The 21,557-nt window shown below is 44.6% G+C and overlaps 1 protein-coding gene and 1 long non-coding RNA gene across 5 annotated transcripts in view; one reads left to right on the top strand and one right to left on the bottom strand.

The window, feature by feature from the left end:
• TGIF2 (TGFB induced factor homeobox 2) overlaps positions 1-7,150 on the top strand; it is a 14,747-nt gene extending 7,597 nt beyond the window's left edge. For 3 of the 4 annotated variants that reach the window (XM_026009751.2, XM_026009752.2, XM_026009750.2), the window contains exon 3: positions 4,393-5,633. In XM_026009751.2, the coding sequence (XP_025865536.1) occupies positions 4,393-4,914 (522 nt within the window). In that variant the 3' untranslated portion in view covers positions 4,915-5,633. Of the gene's footprint in view, positions 1-4,392 lie in introns of all 4 variants that reach the window. The other variant, XM_026009749.2, reaches the window with a different exon arrangement.
• Positions 1,943-21,557, bottom strand: LOC112928188 (uncharacterized). The gene is made up of 4 exons (XR_011996930.1): positions 21,469-21,557; positions 20,059-20,154; positions 3,070-3,142; positions 1,943-2,058 (listed from the first exon to the last, which is right to left on the bottom strand). It is a non-coding gene; the product is annotated as an uncharacterized lncRNA (long non-coding RNA).

Raw genomic sequence — 21,557 nt, 5'->3', positions numbered from 1 at the left:
AGTCATGCTGAGAGTTCAGGAGTAGTGAGAACCATGTGGCCCTGGGTGGAAACTATACTGTGAATCCCACATGGCCTCCAACCATATATCTCTGCTTGGAGGTCTCACAGGCACCTCACATTTCTCCATTGGTAACAGATAACTTCTCCAGGTTGTCTCTTTCCCTTTCTAAGGGGTGCCTCATGATTGCCCTTTCTCAACTCATTTGATCTGTCACCAATTCTATGCATTCACCCCTTAAATATTTCTAGAATGTAGCTTTTCTACCCTGGTCCAACCTATCATTGTCTTACCACTTGTTACTCCACTATATAAAACCCTTCAATGATTCCTGCCAACCTAATGACAATATTATCTGTCCCTGTCTGCACAGCCGGCCTCTCCCCTGCCCACCCTCCTATTCATGCCACACTAGTCAGTACTCCAGACCACTTTGTTCCCACCTCTGACCAGGGAGACCCTCAACCCTCAAAGGAACTGTGCGCTCCCACAGTACCAGGACTGGGTCAGCCTTTGGACAATGAACTATAACTGCTTTTTAGAAGACACTAAACTCCAAAGGCCAAAGCTTACTCACCACTGTATCCCAAATGTTTAGCACAATGCCTGGTACCTGCCAGGTGCTCAATAATTAACTGCTGAATTGATAGAAAATGAAGAAGTGTCGGAAATGTCAACAGGCAGGACCTCAAAAGTAAAGAAATGTAGTAGCTCATCAATGTGGAAAAATTGGCCTAAGTCCCTGGAGGCATCTCTTTTTCCTCTATTTAATTTTTAAAATTTCATTGTTTATTAAGAACATTTGCAGATATCCACAAAAGAGAATATTATAATACACTCCTGGAACCAATCACCTGGCTTTAACATGCATCAGCATTTTGCCAAGCTTGTTTTCCCTCTCCCTGGGGACCGCTCTTTTGATTGTCTTCTTTAACTGGCCCAAGAGCAATCTCATTAGCAAGTCAATGAGTCATTTAACTAACTGGTTTGCTGCTACTCGCCTGGGGCTAGGCAGTTGGGAGGGTAAGACCAAAAAAAAAAAAAAGTCATTTGTGAAGGGTTTTCACATATCCCCGTGACACCCTCTGAGTCCACTTTATTGCTGTGATTTCTGACTGTTCTAAGGGGCTGGCTGCCTGTTGGGGAGGGAAGGTAAGCGTGGCAGGGAGGGTTTGGGCCCCATTTTTTCATTCTCATACTGATTGGGGGTGTGCTCTATGCCAGGCCCAGAGCTGTGTGCTGAAAACACAGAGGTAGAACAGGCACTATCTCTGCCCCTGGGTAGCATCCTGTAGGGAGGGAAGACAATACTTAATGGACTAAGAATTCAATGTAATTAATTAATGTGGTGTCAGCTGAGTTCCCCATTCCTTCAAGTCCTTTAGGACTCCATTCAGATCAGTTTCCTGAGAAGCCTTTCCCAAAATGGGAGAGGGGATGGAGGTGGGCGGGTTAAACCATTGGTTCCTAAGTCTGGGCAGCAGAACTCAGGGAGCTGGTTTAAAAACACATTCCTGGGCAACTGGGTGGCTCAGTCTTTGGCTTAGGTCATGATCTCTGGGTCCTGAGGTCCTATGATTGAGCCCCATGTCAGGCTCTCTGCTCAGCAAGGAGCCTACTTCTCCCTCTGCCTGCTGCTCATCCTGCTTGTGCGCACTTGTGCTCGTGCTAATATATAAAATCTTTTTAAAAATAAAAAAATAAAATGCATATTCCTGACCCCCCCCCCCCCCGGATCCATAGAGCAGATGAGAGAGACGTTTTTTGTTGTTGTTAAGTTTTATTTATAAATAAGTAATCACACCCAATGTCAGGCTCAAACTCACAACCCTAAGATCAAGAGTTGCACGCTCCACCAAATTGACCCAGCTAGGTGCCTCCAAGAGATAGCTTTTTTTTTTTTAAAGTCACCCTCAAGGTGATTCTTCTATAAACCGCTGCCTTTGAGAGCACCTGGGTATGGCTGGTCACAGCACAAGTAGCAGGTATAGTGATGTTTGGGGAAAGGTCTTTCCATGCCTTCACTTCATTCCCTTCTTTTGCTTCTGTCTTTCAAAGCTGAAAAGACATTAAAATTAAAGCACATGTGTCGCCTTCTTCAAAGGCCTCCTCTGATCCTCCTGGCCTTCATCAGCTTCCTGGTGCCCCTCCCACTCCCGTTTGCCACAGCGATTCATTCCTCCCACGTTCATCTCAGCCACTGATAAAAAGTACTGGCAGGACAGCACCCTTTCACACACGGCTGTTTTGTGGTAGAGACAGGCTTTTAGGCACCCAGCCTGTGTTGTGCCATATCAATCACAGAATTCACCTTGGCATTCTCCCTACCACCTCCCCAAAGACCTTGAGTGGGGGCAGATCACATGCTCTTTTCCTGACTTGGGCATGGGTCGGGCAGCTGGAAGGGGCTACAGAAAATCCTGATAGCCTGTTATCACAGCTGGCATTGGTGTGCACTCAGGCCTCTGCCCTTGCCCAGCCCCCCTCAGCTGCGCATTTCTAGCGGATGAGAAGACAAAACAGATAGTAGGCTGCCAAGTTTTCTGTGGGCCAGGGTGAGCATGTGGGAGAGTATATGTGTGGGGTGGTGTTTTTCTGCTCTTTTCTTCCCAGAATTCTAAGCCAAAATGGGAGGCGCAACTAGGGGCTAGGTGCCCACACAGCTGCTAGGCTCCTCTCCCTAAGCCTGCTTTCTCAATGGAAACACTCATCTCTACTTCATTTGAGCCAGGTCACTGTGACCTAGCCATTTCCTCTGCATGCAGAGCTAAGGTGAGCAGGCACAGTATTCTCTGGTAGCACAGGTAGCTGATGAGGCAGCTGCAGGATGCAGGAATGAAGCATCTGAGTGAGCAGAAAAGGCTTTAGTATTTTCTTTTCACCTGGCAGTGGGGGTTGCCTGGAACAGAGCCCAGCCTTTGAACTGGTGACCTTGAGCAAGTTACTGAACCTCTCTGATCGGGGCCTCTGTTTATTCACCAATTCAAATAAAGTGATCATCACAATACCTGTCTCATAAGTTGTTGAAAATTAAATGAGTAATTAGATGGGAAATGTCCAGAACAGTACCTGGTATGTTTTGTGTTCAACTAGTATTTGCTTTTAGAATTAGGATCATGATTAATTCGATTATCCGTTCCACCTGTTTGGTAAGACAAAACAAAGCAAAAAAAAAAAAAAAAAAACAAAGCACAGTAAGAACAGCAGTAGGGGCCTTAAAGCCAGGAGACCTGGGTTTGGATTCCAGCTCCACACTCAGAGCCTGTGTGACTTTGAGCACATTCTTTCATCTTTTAAGAGTTCAGTTCCCTCCTCTGTACTTTGGGGACATTGTTTACTACCTTTCAGGCTTGTATATAGATGAAACAATACAGGTGAGGTAGCTGGCGTGATACTTGGTATCAGAGATATCGAGTCCCTTTTCTTTTAAGCACCCAGCTATTCAGCACTACCTCTCTCTGGAGCTCCTCTGCAACTCTAGCCAGCATTCAGCTCAACCAGTATCTGCTGATGCCTGCTGTTGTGTATGTGTTCTGACTGGGAAGACCCTATAGATGAAAAGGAGTAAATGAGAACCCCAGGGTCAGCCTAGAATGGAGAGGAAGAGAAGCCACAAGAAGGCTCTGGCTCTGCCCTGACCAGGAGCTTTCCAGCTTGCTGAGCAAAGAGCCATGCCAACTCCAGGCACCAGTTCCTGTCACAGGTGGCTGTCCCTTTGGCTTAGTAGAGGCAGAAAGAGTCCACAGGAAGGTGGTATCCAGGGCTTGCTCCTGGGATGGGCCAAGAGAGGTGAAAAACAGGGGTAGAAACTGATAACGGGATTCCTATGGAGAGCTGGGCCTTGAACCATTCAGCAAATGATAGAGGAACATTAGGAATTACCACAGCCCACACAGTTCCCAATATCCTGGCACCTAGGAGGTGAGGGGGAGAGGGTTCCTGTCTTTGCTGCCTACAGCAGCTAATGCATGCTCTGTATAAATATCTGTTAATAAACAGTGGGGAGACAGTGCCAGGAGGGGGACCTATAGTGTCCAATGGAGGCCAGCAGGCCACAGTTTGGGCCCTTTAGTGGTTTGCCATGGTGTTCTGGCCTAGTGGGATCAGCCCTGCCTGCTCAGCCAGTTCTACCCTGAGCCCACAAAGACTAGATTGGGTCTTCCTGTTACTACCCCCACCACTGCACCTTCCCTTCACAGGCTGAATCAGAGCTGTAATTTTCTATTCATTTGTAGGATTTCTTCTTTAACTCTCTCTTCCCAACATGAACCTGTGTGAAGGCTGGGATTATGTCTGTGTTGTTTCTGCTTTGTTTCTGGGGCCAGGAACATAGGTGCTTCGTAGCTGGTTTTGACTGAGTGACCTGATCACAGCCTTTTATACGCATTCCAGATATGCAACTGGTTCATCAATGCCCGGCGGCGGCTTCTCCCAGACATGCTTCGGAAGGATGGCAAAGACCCCAATCAGTTCACCATCTCCCGCCGAGGGGGTAAGGCCTCAGATGTGGCCCTCCCCCGTGGTGGCAGCCCCTCGGTGCTGGCTGTGTCTGTACCAGCCCCCACCAATGTGCTCTCCTTATCCGTGTGCTCCATGCCACTCCACTCAGGCCAGGGGGAAAAGCCAGCAGCCCCTTTTCCACAAGGGGAGCTGGAGCCCCCTAAGTCCCTGGTGACCCCTGGCAACACACTCACCCTACTGACCAGGGCTGAAGCTGGAAGCCCCACAGGTGGACTCTTTAATACACCTCCGCCCACACCCCCGGAGCAGGACAAGGAGGACTTCAGTAGCTTCCAGCTGCTGGTGGAGGTGGCACTACAGAGGGCTGCTGAGATGGAGCTTCAGAAGCAGCAGGACCCATCGCCTCCCTTACTGCGCACTCCTATCCCCTTAGTCTCTGAAAACCCCAAGTAGGCATCTGCCAAAAGGGGTGCTCGAGGCTCGAGCCAGCTGTCCTGGGTTTCCGTTTTGGTTCCCTTTCATACAGAGGGTTTTCTTTGGGTCACTGCCAAACATCGGGGTCATCGCCTCTGTCCAGAGGTCCTCAGCGGGAAGACGCCAGTCAGTGTCACTGCACTGTGATGGGGACCTCTCTGCTAACTGCCATTTCTCCAGGCCTCAGTGATGAGATTGAGATTGGAGACAGGCATGGTGCTGCTGCTGCTTCTCCAGAGGATCCCCAGGACACCTTTGTTCCAGCCTGCTTTCTGAGGCTGGGCACAGGAAACCTGCCACATTCAGACCTATGCCCCAGAGCTGGGCCTCTTTTTGTTAAGCCAAGTATGGACATTCCAAGTTCCTAAGTGTGAACAAAAGAGAAGAGGAACCCAGCAGATGTAACAGAACTGACTCCAGTTCAATGTTTAGGTTTTCACTAAACTTTGTGTTTATTTTTCCCTTTTTTGCTGGGGTTTGCATTAATGGGAGTAGTTAGCCCAGGTGTGGGGAGTGAGAGTGTTGTGTAATGGGAGTCTGATGAACTGGGAATTATGCACCACTGCAACTAGTGAGTGTTTTACAACGAAGGAGCATTTTTATTTTGGGGACCAGCTGAATATCTGCAAAATTCCAAATGGCTGTTTTATTGTTGGTTTGATTTACAAAAAGAAAGAAAAGAAAGAAAAAAAAAAAAACGTTTGGGGCTTTGGCTTTTCTGCATCAGGGACAGAAGGGAATAAAGCCTTCTAAAGAATAAAGAAGAGGGTCCAACACAATCTGACCAAACCTTCTAAGCGAAAAGCAGAGAAGGATGATAAAACCAGAGGTGGTTTTTGGCTTGGTTTGTTTGTTTTGTTTTTTTAATTCTTGTTTTTACTCTGTTTGGGGGCATGGGGGAAGTAAGCTAGACCAAGGCAATGGGTTTGGGTGTTTTGTTTTGTTTTGTTTTCTCTTTAATGTTTTTCCTTCTTTATCCTTGAAAGCTTGGCCCTGCAGCCTGAGTTTTGAATTCCTTTAAGAACTTGGATTAGAGGGGCCAGAATATCAAAAGCTGCCAGTAGCTCCTACTTGGGAGAGAAGTGAGCCACCTACTGGTCAGGAAGCGCTTGTAGCTGACTCAGATGGGCAGTTTTTCCCAGGACAGTGGCAAGAAGCAGGGAACGTGCCTCCAGCTGCACAAGAGCCATCCTCTGTGGAGGCTGGGGCTGGAAATCGGTTATGAAGCCTGTCCACTGTGTCTTTGTGTTGCACCTTTCTTTAAATTGGAGTTGCGGAGGCCTCTGCCCTGAACTTCACAGTGAAACTGATAACCATTGGTCTTACTCTTCTCCCTCCTCCCCATTTTTTAATTTGCTGTCTCATTGCTGACAGCAATACACCCATCTTTATATATCCTAAGAAACACTAATCCTAGGTTACTATTAGCCAAAATATTTTTGTTCTAAATAACATTGTTACTGGGCCAAAAGACAGGTCAGGAGCCCCCAGCCTATAGTTTCCTGAAGTTGTCAAGTCAGGTACAAGGGGGAGATTCCTGGAAGTTGACTGACTTTTGGGTGGGCCTAGCCAGGAGAAAGGCAGCAACGTGTGTTCTGTCCTTTCTAGGATGATCCCTGAAGGCTTCAGGGAGGCTACCTGACTTCTCAGTGGCTTGACCTACCCACTGCTGTGGGAATGGGGATTAGCTATTTAAGGAGAGGGAGCTTTGCTCTTTGTGAGTGGGCAAGTTTCTTCGGCTCTCTCTTTTGCCACCCCAACCCATCCTTGCATGTCCCAGGGGGATCAGGGATCCTCACCCTCCTGAGGCCCAGCTGGGGAAGAAAGAACATAGCAGCTTCAAGATTACTTGAAGCTGTTTGCCCAGCCTGTTCCACCCCCACCCATGTCTGAGCCCAGGTCTGGTGTGACTGTTGGAAGATGCTTGTAGCAAGGGACCCTGGAAGTATACTGGGCTGGGGTGGGACTTCCTTTCCCGCAGTGCACTGAGCAGTAGAGGTGGTGAGGGGTGAGGAGCCATGCTGCTGAATTCTGGTTGGCATTCCCCCCTTGTGTAAGATGGGGAGGCTGGGGGTGGGGCAGCCTCCGCTTGGTTTGGTTGTACAATAAACCTGGAGGAGAAGCACAGTTATCCCATTGAATTATTTGAGCAAAAAACTACTGTAAATAACTTTTGTTTTTGTCTTTCGTCAAATAAAGTTGTTTTTGGTTTTTGTTTTGTTTTTATTTATTCATGAGAGACACAGAGAGCGAGAGAGAGGCAGAGACACAGGCAGAGGGAGAAGCAGGCTCCACGCAGGGAGCCCAGTGTGGGACTCGATACTGGGTCTCCAAGATCACGCCCTGGGCCGAGGGCAGGTGCCAAACCGCTGAGCCACCAGGTGTCCCTTGTTTTGTTTTTTAAAGCAGAAACAGATTGACCCACGGTGACCCTGGACCTCATCTGGAAGAGGGGCAATTGCTGAGTTATTACAGGGCCTCATCCTGCATCCTTATTTCCTTGGCCTCAACCCTGGTCCATATCCCTTTAATCACCGTGGGCAGGGGGCATGTATCTCCCAAGCTGTACCAGTCTTCCCTGGGATAAACAATCAAGCTTTGGGATTGCTGAGTGGTGAGGGAACTTGGAGAGTTAGCAACTTTATCCTCCCCCTCAACAGTGAGGAAACCATAGGACTATAGGATGAAGTATGAAGCCAGCACAGAAAGCAGCAGAGATGAAATGGATGCTTTAGTCATGTCTGAAACTGGTACCATCTCTAGACTTCCCCTATTACGTAAGCTAGTAAATTTCCCTTTTTTGCTTAAGCTAGCTGAGTTCCACTTATTTAGTAAGGAAATGACTGACTATACGTTTAACTACAGCCCAAACAGTGCAAAATCACGGCCTGTAGTAGTAAACAGACCTGCTATGTGCCTGGGCCCCTGCAGTGTTCATTATTATTTTAATTTTTGTATATACACAAAAAAAAGGGAAATGCCCTTCTTAAAGAAGCCGAGGGTTCATTAAATTACTTGGCCTGAACTATACAGCCAGTATTAAATGGAGCTGGGATATGAATTCAAGTCTGTCTTGCTTGAAGGTCACTCTGACATCTGCCTAGACCTTATTTGATCTAGTGATGGGCAGTTCACTGCCTCCTGGTGTTCAACTAACATGGCCTAAGCTGAGCATTAAAAATTTCTTCTGAACCAAACCAGCTTCTTCCTGATTCCAACAGACCTAGAAGGAGGACACTTAATCACTCTCCTTTAGAGATCTGGAGTCAGTCCCCACCCCCCTTCATGTTCCCCAGATTAAAGAGCCCCAGTTTGAAAGTTTAGCCATTCATCGGATGTCCTGCTTTTCCACTTCCCTCTCGCAGTATCCCTCAAACTGGACACCTGGCCCTAGGTCTTGGAAGAATAGAAACAGGCTGGAAGGGTTCTTCAAAATAAGTTTTAATAATCATTTTCATCTGGAAAATTAATATTACCCTAAAAGGGGAAGCGATTTGGATGGTTTGACTGCCTTAGCAGAGATGGCTTCCTGCAAATACTTTTCAAAGAACTGAAACCAAAAGCATCTTCAACATCAAAACTCAAATTTATGAGCCCTTTAATAAGCAAGCACTTTATTTTTTTTTTTAATTTTTTTTTTTAGTAAGCAATTTAACGAAAGTTGACAGGGATAACATGACTAACACCTCTCTCCTCTGAAGCTAGAAATATTATCTAAAGACATCTAACTTTCCTGTAACAGTCCCATTTAGGAAACTGCATTTAAGTGCATTTCTGGGGGCACCTGGCTGACTCAGTAGAGCATGCAACTCTTGATCTTGGGGTCTGAATTTGAGCCCCACGTTGAGTGTAGAAATTACTTAAAAATCTTTAAAAAAAAAAAAAAACACCTCTAGGGTTGGACTCCCCTCTGGATTTAAAAAGTATACTTTAGGGGCGCCTGGCTGGCTCAGTCAGTGGAGCATCTGACTCTTGATCTCAGGGTCATGAGTTCCAGCCGATGATGGGGGTAAAGATTACTAAATCAATAACTAAGAAAATAAATAAAAATTACACTCTAGTTTAGAAACTGCTAATGGGAAAAAAATACCAAAAGGGAGGGACTTAGGCTGCCTTGGTAGGCTGTAACCTTGCTATGTTAGCCACTGGAGCTATAGAGAATAAGGGAACTCAGGGAGGGACATGTAAATAATAATCATCAATGCTCTCAATGTTCCTGGTTTCCAAAGCCCTTCTCCATAATCTAAGCCTGCATTCAAATTCTGGCTCTGTCACCTAACTAGCTGTTGTGATCATAGGCAAATCATTTAACCTTCGAAACTTCAGTCTCCTCTTCAATAAAATGGAAATGGTAATAATCAGCTCTTAGGAGAATGAAATAGGATAATCCACATGTTACTGTTATTATATATTGTTATTATCTGGCCTCTCAGCACAGGGCTAAGAGTAAAACAGAACTGTGAAAATGACTTGCCCCATACCACACAGCTGTTAAGTGGCAGAACTGAAAGGAGTTAGCCAGAGAAGTGTTTCTCAAGCCTTAATATGTATCAAAATTATCAGGAGGGCTTACAAAAATGCAAATTCCCAGACCTCACCTCCAGAGAGTCCAGGAATCTGCACTCTTTGTTTCCGCCACAGGAGATTCTCATACTATTGCTCCAGGGGCCTGATCATTTATAATCAGGACAGTGACTTATCCCAAGGAAGCTTCTAGGTTAAGACAGCACATTATCTTTCAAGTTTTAAGATGAGAGGAAGAAGGGTAGCACCAAGTGATTTACCCCTCCCTATGACAAATCAGTTGACTTCCCCTCAGCTCGCAGGCCCCTATGGTGGTCTGAAGGTCAAGTGTAGCCTTCTTGAGATTGTCATTTTATTTTTTATTTTTTTGGTTTATTTTTTTTTTAGAGACTGTCATTTTAATTACATAAATAATCCACATTTGCTGTAGAAAATTTTAAAATAAAGGTAAAAGGAGTTTGGTATAGTGGTTACGAGCCTGACCAACTTTTGGAGAAAAACATGTAAAACATTAGCAAAATTGGCTCCTAGTAAGAACCCAGTAAGTACTAGTAAAATATTTATTGTAGGCAAAAAGAGGACCTGGATACAAACTAAGTCCTCTACTTCACAATGGGTGCTCTTTCCACAGCTTGTGGTTTTTTTCCCACAGGACTCCTCTGATTTCTGTGACTTCATCTGTGTCTGTCTAGGGCCCTCAATCTTACCCCTCAGAGCACACTTTCCTCTCCAAACCCTCAACAAGCAGCTGGCAGTGGTATAGAGGCATTCAGCTGAGAGGACATACTCAGCCCCAAGGCTGAGATCATGTGTTCAACTGGTGCTTAAAAAGTCCCAACCTCACAAAAGCAAAATTTGTCCTACTTCCAAATCTCTCTCCCACTTCCAAATCTGACTCTTCATCAAGTTCTTTTCCATCTTAGACCACCCAGGATGTTTATTTTAACCAGATGGATGCACTGGGATTCAGCCAGACTCCCCACTTCCTAAGATAAGGAAAGCCTTGGGTGAAAGCACAAAGGGATCAAGTCTCAGTCCTATAAATAGGGCTAGGCAAGGGCTCTCCATGCTAGCTCCCAGCTTGGCTTTGTCTGCTCCTAGAAAGCTAAGAGGAGGAACACAGATTGGGTTTCAGATACCAATGAACCTCTAACTTGCTGTGTGATACTGACCTGGACTGGATCTAAGGACCCCTCTAAATATAACTTTCTGTGACCCTCTCCCTATGAAATCACAAACTTAATGAATCTCAGAGTTAAGAGCTTCACAATATAATAGGACATATAAAACTCTTCTTGCAAAAAATAAAGTTATCTGTTTGCAGGTGATATGATCACATATGTAGGAAACCCTAAAGACTCAACCAAAAGAAAACAGAAAATAATAAACAGATTCAGCAAAGTTGCAGGATACAAAATCACCAAAAATCAGTTTGTTTCAGGGTGCCTGGATGGCCCAGAGGTTAAGCGTCTGCCTTTGACTCAGTTTGTGATCCTGGGGTCTTGGGATCAAGTCCCACACCAGGCTCCCCAAAAGGAGCCTGCTTCTCCCTCTGCTTATGTCTCTGCCTTGCTCATGAATAAATAAATAAATCTTTTTTAAAAATCAGCTGTATTTCTATACACAAACAATGAACAATCCAAAAAGTTAATTTTTAAAAATTTCAATTTATAATAGCATCAAAAAGCATAAAATAGTTAAGAATTAACCAAAGAAGTGAGACTTAGGCATTTAAAACTATAAAACATTGCTGAATGAAATTAAGGAAGATAAGAATAAATGAAAAAATATCTCGAGTTCATGGATTGGAAGACTTACCTACAGATTTTTACTGCAATCTCCATCAAAATCCCACTGACTTCAGGATGCCTGGGTGGCTCAGCAGTTGAGTGAGCAATCTGGGATCAAGTCCCACATCAGCCTCCTTGCGAGCCTGCTTCTCCCTCTGCTTGTATCTGCCTCTCTCTCTGTGTGTCTCTCATGAATAAAGAAATAAAATCTTGGGCAGCCCCAGTGGCATAGCAGTTTAGTGCTGCCTGCAGCGTGGGAACCCAGGATCGAGTCCCATGTCAGGCTCCCTGCATGGAGCCTGCTTCTCCCTCTCCCTGTGTCTCTGCCCCTCTGTGTGTGTGTGTGTGTGTGTGTGTGTGTGTGTGTGTGTGTGTGTGTGTCTCATGAATAAATAAATAAAATCTTAAAAACAAAAACAAAAACAAAAAACAGGCTCCGTGCCCAACTTGGGTCATGAACTCAGGACCCCTAGATCAAGAGTCACATGTATGTTCTACCAGCTGAGCCAGCCAGGCACCTCTCCAGTGACTTTTTTTCCCCCAGAAACAGAACTCACTCTAAAATGTATATGGGGGACGCCTGGTGACTTAGGGGTTGAGTGTCTGCCTTCAGCTCAGGGCGTGACAGGAATCCAGGATCAAGTCCCTCATCAGGCTCCCTGTGAGGAGCCTGGAACTCAGCCTCTCTGTCTGTGTCTCTCATAATAAATAAAATCTTTTTTTTTTTTTAAGATTTTATTTATCTATTCATGAGAGACACAGAGAGAGAGAGAGAGAAAGAAGCAGACGGAGGAGCAGGCTCCACGCTGAGAGCCTGATGCAGAAGTCGATCCCGGGTCTCTAGGATCATGCCCTGGGCTGAAGGCAGGCGCTAAACCGCTGAGCCACCTGGGGATCCCCCAATAAGTAAAATCTTTAAAAATAAATGTGTATGGTATCTTAAGGAACCCCCAATAGCCAAAACAGTCTGGAAAAAGAACAAAGCTGGAAGACTCACACTTCCTGTCAAAACCCACTGCAAAGCTAAAGTAATCAAAACAGGGATGCCTGGGTGGCTCAGCGGTTAAAGCGTCTGCCCCTGGCTCAGGGTGTGATCCTGGAGTCCCAGGATCAAGCCCCACATGGGGCTCCCTGCATGGAACCTGCTTCTCCCTCTGTCTCTCTATCTCTCTGTGTCTCTCATGAATAAATAAATAAATAAATAAATAAATAAAAAATAAATAAATAAATAAATAAATAGATAGATAGATAGATAGATAGATAGATAGATAGATAGGGATCCCTGGGTGGTGCAGCGGTTTAGCACCTGCCTTTGGCCCAGGGCGTGATCCTGGAGACCTGGGATCGAATCCCACGTCAGGCTCCCTGCATGGAGCCTGCTTCTCCCTCTGCCTGTGTCTCTGCCTCTCTGTGTGTGTGTGTGTGTGTGTGTGTGTGTGTGTGTGACTATCATGAATGAATAAATAAAATCTTAAAAAAATATATTAAAAAATAATAATAAATAAATAAATAAATAAACAAACAAGCAAACAAACAAATAAATAATAAAATAATAAAAATAAAGTAATCATAACAATGTGGTATTGGCACAAAGACAGAAAAAACAGACCAAAGGAATAGAACTGACAGCCTTGCAATAAACCCTCATATATGTGGCCATATGATTTTCAACAAAAGTGCTAAGATTATTTGGATGCAGGAAAGGCAGTCTTTTTTTTTTTTTTTTAAGATTTTACTCATTCAAAAAAAAAAAAGATTTTACTCATTTATTCATGAAAGACACACAGAGAGGCAAAGACAGAGGCAGAGAGAGAAGCAGGCTCCCTATGGGGAGCCCAATGCAGGACTCAGTCCCAGGAACCCAGGATCACGCCCCAAGCCAAAGGCAGATGCTCAACCACTGAGCTACCCAGGCACCCCGGAAGGACAGTCTTTTTAACAAATGGTGCTGGGAAGACTGGATATCCACAGGTAAAAGAATGACAAAGGACCCTTATCTAAAACCATATAAAAAAAAAATTAGCTCAATGGGATGCCTGTCTGGCTCAGTCATTAGGGTATATGACTCTTGATCTTGGGGTCCTAAGTTCACAGAGCTTACATTAAACAACAACAACAAAAAAGAGCATTTGGGTAGCTCAGTCAGTTAAGCATCTGCCTTGGGCTTAGGTCATGATACCAGGGTCTTCGATCTAGTCCCGCATCAGGCTTCTTGGTCAGCAGGGAGTCTGCTTCTCACTCTAGCTTTCCCACCTGCTCCTGATATCTTTCTCTCCCTCAAATAAATAAAATCTTTTAAAAATATAAAAATAAATAAATTAGGGATCCCTGGGTGGCACAGCGGTTTGGCGCCTGCCTTTGGCCCACGGCGCGATCCTGGAGACCCGGGATCGAATCCCACGTCGGCCTCCCAGTGCATGGAGCCTGCTTCTCCCTCTGCCTATGTCTCTCCCTCTCTCTCTCTCTCTCTGTGGGACTATCATAAATAAAATAAAATTAATTAATTAATTAATTAACTCAAAATGGATCAGAGATCTAAATATAAGAGCTAAACTAAAAAAACTCTTAGAAGAAATAAATCAGGGGAGAAGCTTGTTGGTGTTGATTTGGCAATGCCTTTTTTTTTTTTAAGTCTTTTTATTTTTTTTTTTAGTAATCTCTACACCCAACATGGGGCTTAAACTCATGACCCTGAGATCAAGAGTCATATTCTCTAGGGTACCTAGGTGGCAATGTCGGTTCAGCATCTGATTCTTGGTTCTTTTTTAAGACTTTATTTATTGGGATCCTGGGTGGCTCAAAGGTTTGGCGCCTCCCAAGTCCCGGGATCGAGTCACGGAACAGGCTCCCTGCATGGAGCCTGTTTCTTCCTCTGCCTGTGTCTCTGCCCCTCTCTCTCTCTCTGTGTGTGTGTCTATCATGTCTTATCTTAAAAAAAGAGATTTTATTTATTTATTCATGAGAGACACAGCAAGAGAGAGAGGCAGAGACATAGGCTGAGGGAGAAAAGGCTCCCTGCAAGGAGCCCAATGTGGGAATCACACCCTGAGCCAAAGGCAGACACTCAACCGCTGAGCCACCCAGGCATCCCTGACTCTTGGTTTTGGCTCAGGTCCTGATCTCAGGGTGGTGAGATGGAGGCCCATGTTAGGCTCTGTGCTCAGTGCAGAGTCTGCTTAAGACTCTCTCTCCCTCTGCCCCTCCCTCTCCTCTAAAATAAATGAATGAATGAATGAATGAATGAATGAATGAATGAATGAATGAATAAATAAATAAATAAATAAATAAATAAATAAATCTTTTTACAAAAGATTTTATTGAGACTCCTGATGGCTCAGTGGTTGAGTGTCTGCCTTTGGCTCAGGGTGTGATTCCCACATTGGGCTCCTTGCAGGGAGCCTGCCTTTGGCTCAGGTCCTGGCATTGAGTCCCACATCAGGCTCCCCACAGGGAGCCTGCTTATCCATCTACCTATGTCTCTGCCTATCTCTCATGAATAAATGAATAAAACCTCAAAAAATAAAAAAAGATTTTATTTATTTGAGAAAGACAGCACAGGGCAGCCCGGATGGCCCAGGGCCTGATCCTGGAGACCCAAGATGGAGCCCCACATCAGGCTCCCTGCACGGAGCCTGCTTCTCCCTCTGCCTGTCTCTCTCTCTCTCTCTCTCTCTGTCTCTCATGAATAAATAAATCTTTTTTTTTTAAGATTTTATTTATTTATTCATGAGAGAGAGAGGGGCAGAGACACAGGCAGCCATTGAGCCAGCCAGGTACCTTCCAAATTAAAAACTTTTGCATATCAAAGGATACTACTATTGAGGCACCTGGGTAGCTCAGTCAGTTAAGTGTCAGCCTTTGGCTCAGGTCACAATCTCAGGATCCTGTGATCAAGACCCTCATCAAGGACTTCCTGCTCAGCAGGGAGTCTGCTTCTCCCTCTTCCTCTGCTACTCCCCCTACTTGTGCTCTCTCTCTCTCTCTCCAATAAATTTTAACAATAAATAAATAAATAAATAAATAAATAAATAAATAAATAATTAATTAATTTAAAAAATCTGAAAAAAACAAAACCTCAGGGGCACCTGGGTGGCTCAGTTGGTTAAGTGTCTGCCTTTGGCTCAGGTCATGATCTCAGGGTCCTGGGATTGAGCTCCATGTCAGAGCCCCATGTCCAACTCCCTGCTGAGTAGGGAGTAGCTTCTTCCCTTCCCTCTGCCCCTCCTCCCCAACTCATGTGTACTCTTTCTTTCTCAAATAAATTTTAAAAATCTTAAAAAAAAAAAAAAAACAGAAAACCAGTATTGACAAGAATGTAGAGAAATTGGAACTCTTGCATACTGTTGGTTGAAATGCAAAATGGTACAGCCACTATAAAAAACAATATGGTTGTTCCTCAAAATATTAAAAAGAGGGGTGCCTGGGTGGCTCAGTCTGTTCAGCAACTACCTTCAGCTCGGGCCATGATCCCAAAATCCTGGGATTGAGCCCCACATCGCTGAGCCTTCCTGCTCAGCGAGGAGCCTGCTTCTCCCTCTCCTGCTCTCCTTGCTTGCACTCTCTCTCTTTCTCTCTCTCTCTCTGTGTCAAATAAATAAATAAATAAATTTTTTTAATTAAAAAGAGAATTATCACATAATCCAGCAATTCCACACTGGGTATATACCCCACAGAATTGAAAGTAGGGACATAAACAGATTTCTGTATACTCATGTTCATAGTAACATTATTCACAACAGCAAAAAGGTAGAAGCAGCCTAAGTGTTCCTCAATAGATGAGCAAGGGATGCCCAGGTGGCTCAGCAGTTGGACGGCTGCCTTCGGCCCAGGGCGTGATCCTGGAGACCCAGGATCGAGTCTCGCGTCGGGCTCCCTGCATAGAGCCTGCTTCTCCCTCTGCCTGTGTCTCTGCCTCTCTCTCTGTCTCTTAAGGATAAATAAATAAAATCTTTTAAAAAAATAGATGAACAAATAACAATAAGGTATATATTTTGAAACTGAATAAAGGAAAGCTTATTTAAAATGGAGGTGGGGGGCACCTGGGTGGCTCAGTCAAGTGGCCAACTCTTGATTTCAGCTCAAGTTATGATCTCAGGGTCATGGGATAGAGCCCCACATTGGGCTCTGAGCTCAGTGGAGAGTCTGAGATTCTCTTCCTCTCTCTATCCCTCTGCCTCTTCCCCCATGTATGCACTACTGCATGCTCTCCCTCTCTCTCAAATAAATAAATAAATCTTTTTTAAAAAATGGAGATGGAGGGCACCTCGCTGGCTCAATAGGTAGACGTGTGACTCTGATCTCAGGGTTGTGAGTTTGAGTCCCACACTGAGTGTAGCAGTTATTTTAAAAATAAAAAATAAATTTTAAAAAGTCATTTTAAAAAATGATATAATAAAATAAAATGGAGTTGGGAGGCCAGCAGGAGGAGCTCTCACAGTTATCAGTCTTCATCAATTGCAGACCTCAACAGAAAGAGACCTACTTTGTAGTCCCAAAAGAAAAAAGCCTATTCTTTACTATCTCAGCAGGAAGAAGAAAGATTTTCTCTTCTCCCAGCAACAGCCCAGTCAATGAGAGACTGTTACAACTATTATGGCCAATGAAAAGCCACTATACTTCAAACTCCTACCTTATTCCAGCTTGGACTGTTTGTTTAAAAAAGCCCCTCCCAACTCCCTTTCCTTTATAAAAGCAAGTTTTTCCTCCATCTGCCTTTGGGTCAGGTCATGATTCCAGAGTCCTGGAATGGAGCTCCAAGTAGTTGGGACTCCCAGCTTGGTGGGGAGCCTGCTTCTCCCTCTCCCCTCTGCTTCTCCCTCTCCCCTCTGCTTCTCCCTCTCCCCTCCTCTTCTCTCTTCCCCCCCCCCATGTGTTCTTTCTCTCTCACTCAAATAAATAAATAAAATCTTTAAAAAAAAAAAGCAAGTTTTTTTCCTTTGTTCTCCAGACTTGCCTATCATTTTGCTGTAGTTTGCATGTCCCAAATTGCAGCACTCTGCTATTCCCAAATAAACTTATTTTTGCTGGTAAAATAAGTGAATTTTACTTTTAAGGTTAACAATATATACAATGAACACCTAATGAATATTTAACAAACTTATTATTCAGCCTTAAAAAAGGAAGAAAATTCTGACATAGGCTATCCCATGGATGAATCCTGCAGAGAGTATGCTAACTGAAATAATTCAATTAGAAAAAGACTAACATGATGTGATTCCACTCTTATGAGGTACTTAGTCAAATTTAGAGACAGAAAGTAAAATAGGTAGTTGTTGGGGGCTGAGATTGGAGAGTTAATAGTGTCAGGGCACAAAACTTTCAGTTTTGCAAGATGAAAGGGTTCTGAAAATGGATGGTGGTGGCAAAACAAAGTAAATGTACTTCCTTGTACCACCAAACTATACACTTAAAAATCATAATTTTTAGGGAATCCCTGGATGGCTCAGTGGTTGAGCGTCTGCCTTTGGCTCAGGGCCTGATCCTGGAGACCCAGGATCAAGTCCCACGTCGGGCTTCCTGCATGGAGCCTGCTTCTCCCTCTGCCTGTGTCTCTGCCTCTCTCTCTGTGTGTGTCTCTCATGAATAAATGAATAAAATCTTAAAATTTTTTTTATTTATTTATGATAGTCACACAAACAGAGAGAGAGGCAGAGACATAGGCAGAGGGAGAAGCAGGCTCCATGCACTGGGAGCCCGACGTGGGATTCGATCCCAGGTCTCCAGGATCGCGCCCTGGGCCAAAGGCAGGCGCCAAACCGCTGTGCCACCCAGGGATCCCGATGAATAAAATCTTTAAAAAAAAAATCATAAACTTTATAAGTATATTTTATAGCAAGTAAAAAAATTAAGTTTAAGAAAGAATTTACCATTTTATTCCAATTTTCTCCATCTTCAGTGCCCCCACCTATCTCCTGAGTGACTGTAACAGTCTTTTTTTTTTTTTTTTTTTTTTTCTTTAAAAGTGAGCCCTTGGGCAGCCGCAGTGGCCCAGTGGTTTAGCGCCACCTTCAGCCCAGGGCATGATCCCGGAGTCCCATATCAGACTCCCTACATGGAGCCTGCTTCTCCCTCTGCCTGTGTCTCTGCCTCTTTCTCTCTCTGTGTCTCTCATGAATAAATAAATAAATAAACTTTAAAAATAAATAAATAAATAAAATAAAGTAAAATAAAATAAAAGTGAGCCCTTATGCACTGTTGGTAGGAATATAAATTGGTGCAGCCACTGTGGAAAACAATATGGAAGATCCTCAAGAAATTAAAAATAGAAATACCCCATGATCCAGCAATTCCACTTCTGGGAATATATAACACTAAGAAATAAGGAAATAAAAACACTAATTCAAAAAGATATCTGTAGCCCCATGTTCACAGCAGCATTATTTACAAAAACCAAGTAGATACAACTAGGTGTCCATCAACAAATGAGTGGATCAAGAAGTTGTGGTATACACATCATGGAAGATTATCCAGCCACCAAAAAATGAGGAAATCCTACTATTTGTGACAATATGTATGGACCTTGGAGGTTTATGCTGGGTGAAATAAGTCAGATGAAGAAAGACCAATACCTTATGGATCTCATTTACATGTGGAATCTTAAAAAACAAACTCAGAGAAAAAGAGATCAGACTTGTGGTTATCACAGGTGGATGGTTGGGGGGAGGAGAAAACAGAGAAAGCAGTTAAAAGATACAAACTTCCAGTTGAGGGCGGGCCTGGTGGCACAGCGGTTTAGCACCCCCTGAAGCCCAGGGTGTGATCCTGGAGACCCAGGATTGAGTCCCATGTCAGGCTCCCTGCATAGAGCCTGCTTCTCCCTCTGCCTGTGTCTCTATGAATAAATAAATAAATAAATCTTTATTTTTTTTTTAATATTTTATTTGTTTATTCATGAGAGACACAGAGAGAGGCAGAGACACAGGCAGAGGGAGAAGCAGGCTCCATGCAGGGAGCCGAATGTGGGACTTGATCCCAGGACTCCAGAATCATGCCCCGGGCCCAAGACAGGAGCTAAACTGCTGAGGCACCCAGGGATCCCAATAAATAAATCTTTAAAACAAACTTCCAGTTGAGATAAATAAATGTAAGTATGTAAGGTAAGGATGTAAGGTAAGGTAAGGATGTAAGGATGTAAGGTAAGATAAATAAATGTAAGGATGTAAGGTACAACATGATGACTATAGCTAACAATGCTGTACAGATATACTGAAAATTTGTTAAAAGAATAAATCCTGGGCAGCCCCGGTGGCACAGCGGTTTAGCGCCGCCTGCAGCCCAGGGTGTGATCCTGGAGACCCTGGATGGAGTCCTGAGTCGGGCTCTCTGCATGGAGCCTGCTTCTCCCTCTGCCTGTGTCTCTATGAATAAATAAATCAAATCTTTAAAAAAAAATAATAAATCCTAAGAGTTCTCATCACAAAGAAAATTTTTTTTCTTTTTTCATTATATCTATATGAGAGGATGGAGATTAGCTGAACCTATTATGGTGTTCATTTCACAACAGATGTAAATCAAACCATCAAGCGGTAGGCCTTAAACTTATACAGTGATGTATGTCAATTATTTTTCAAAAGAACTGGAAAAAACAAAAACAATTTCTTCAGCACGTCCCTCCCACTCCTTCCCAATTTGTGGTTTTGTTCCCTACCAGTAGCTGACATGGTTTCATCTCCTAGCATGCTCTCTTCTCTTCCTTTCCCTCTTCCCCTTAACTCCTACTCTTCCTTCGGAGCTCTGTCTTCCCTAACCCTCCAGATCAAACTCCCCATTACAAACCTTTACCGCCAGGTCCAGTGGACTGAAAACTTACCTTTTCTGTCTTTGATTTTGGGCTATGATTTCTTCCAACATTCTACGACAGAATGAATAATCAGTTTGTCTCCAGCACTGCATGTGCCCAGGGAATCTGTAAAAGAAGTTTTATACCAATGGCACACTTTCAAACTGGAATGAGCTAGTTAGGCTTTACCATAGTTTTGCATAAGGGAGGGAACATGGTTCAGAAAAAAGGCAAGGCTGAAAAAAATAAGATCCATGTGAAAGTCAGAGGACTAAAGGTGTGCACCCATGTTAGGTATATGGCCCTCCCCCTAGGTCCAGACAGAGTAGCGTCTGTTGCTATGTATGTTACCTTTGGGGTCCAACCTCACACAACTTATTGAAAGAGGATCTTGGAATTGAGTTGTGGTTGAAAGCACTAACTATAGAATTCTGAAGAAGCTCCCTAGGAGATTCTTTGCTCACCTAGGGGGAGAACTACAGGTCAATGTCGACAGGTATACAAAGTTTTTTTTTTTTTTTAAGATTTTATTTATTTATTTGACAGAGAGAGAAAGAGCACAAGCAGGGAGAGAGGCAGAGAGAGAGGAAGAAGCAGACCACCCCCATTCCCCTTGCTGAGCTGGGAGCCCTATGTGGGCTCAATCCCAAGACCCTTGGGATCATGACCCGAGCTGAAGGCAGACGCTTAACCCACTGGGCCACCCAGGTGCCCCTACAAAGGATGTTCTGACCTCACTGACATTCGTTAAGACTGAAAAGCTTAAGGTTAAGAGTACAGTTTTTGGAGTCAGACACACCCAGGGTACTAGTTGAGTGATTCCAGACAAGTTAGTCTGCCTCTTTAAACCCACCACACAGAAGTGCCTTGGTCTCAATTTATTACCTAAGTACAAAGCGCACGGCACCACCTGAAGGGCTTACTAAAATGCTGATTATGGGCCCCACTCCCAAAATTTCTGATTCGGCAGTTCTGCGATGCGGTCTGAGAACGCAACTCTGGCAGTCCAGACGCACACGGTGTGAGCCACCGTCCTAGCACACAGGGCGGGCCCGACAGATGAATCCTCACATATTCTAACAGCTAATACTTTCTGCGCTCCGCCGCCCGCCCGCCCGGCCGGCCCAGGAGTTCTCAGCCGCTTCCACGTTGCTATAGATCCTTAGAAAATCGTTTCCCCTCTCGATCTCAGGCTTGGACCTCACATTTGCCAAAAGAAGGTGCTGGCTCAAGATAAGACACTAAATTAATACAGAAAACAGTTTACATCCTGAGCAGAGTCCTAAGGAATTTTGCAGGGGTTAGGGGAGGAAAACAAGCAGGGGCTAAGTCCCGAGAGGCAGCCCAGGGCTCCCGGGCAGCCAGTTGGGGGGCTCGAAGAGACGCGGGGAGACAGGGCCGCGTTCTGCCCCACCGCTCTCGGGGACGCCCGACTCTAACCTCGGCTCCCCATTCAGATGTGGTTCTCCAATCTCCACAGCGCCTCCTCGCGCTCGCGTCACCATCCCCACCTAAATTGTCCCTTCCCT

The sequence above is a fragment of the Vulpes vulpes genome, chromosome 14 (assembly GCF_048418805.1).
Source record: "Vulpes vulpes isolate BD-2025 chromosome 14, VulVul3, whole genome shotgun sequence".
Taxonomy (NCBI): domain Eukaryota; kingdom Metazoa; phylum Chordata; class Mammalia; order Carnivora; family Canidae; genus Vulpes; species Vulpes vulpes.
The sequence above is the reverse complement of the archived record's forward strand: the minus strand, read 5'-3'. Positions and strand labels throughout refer to the sequence as shown.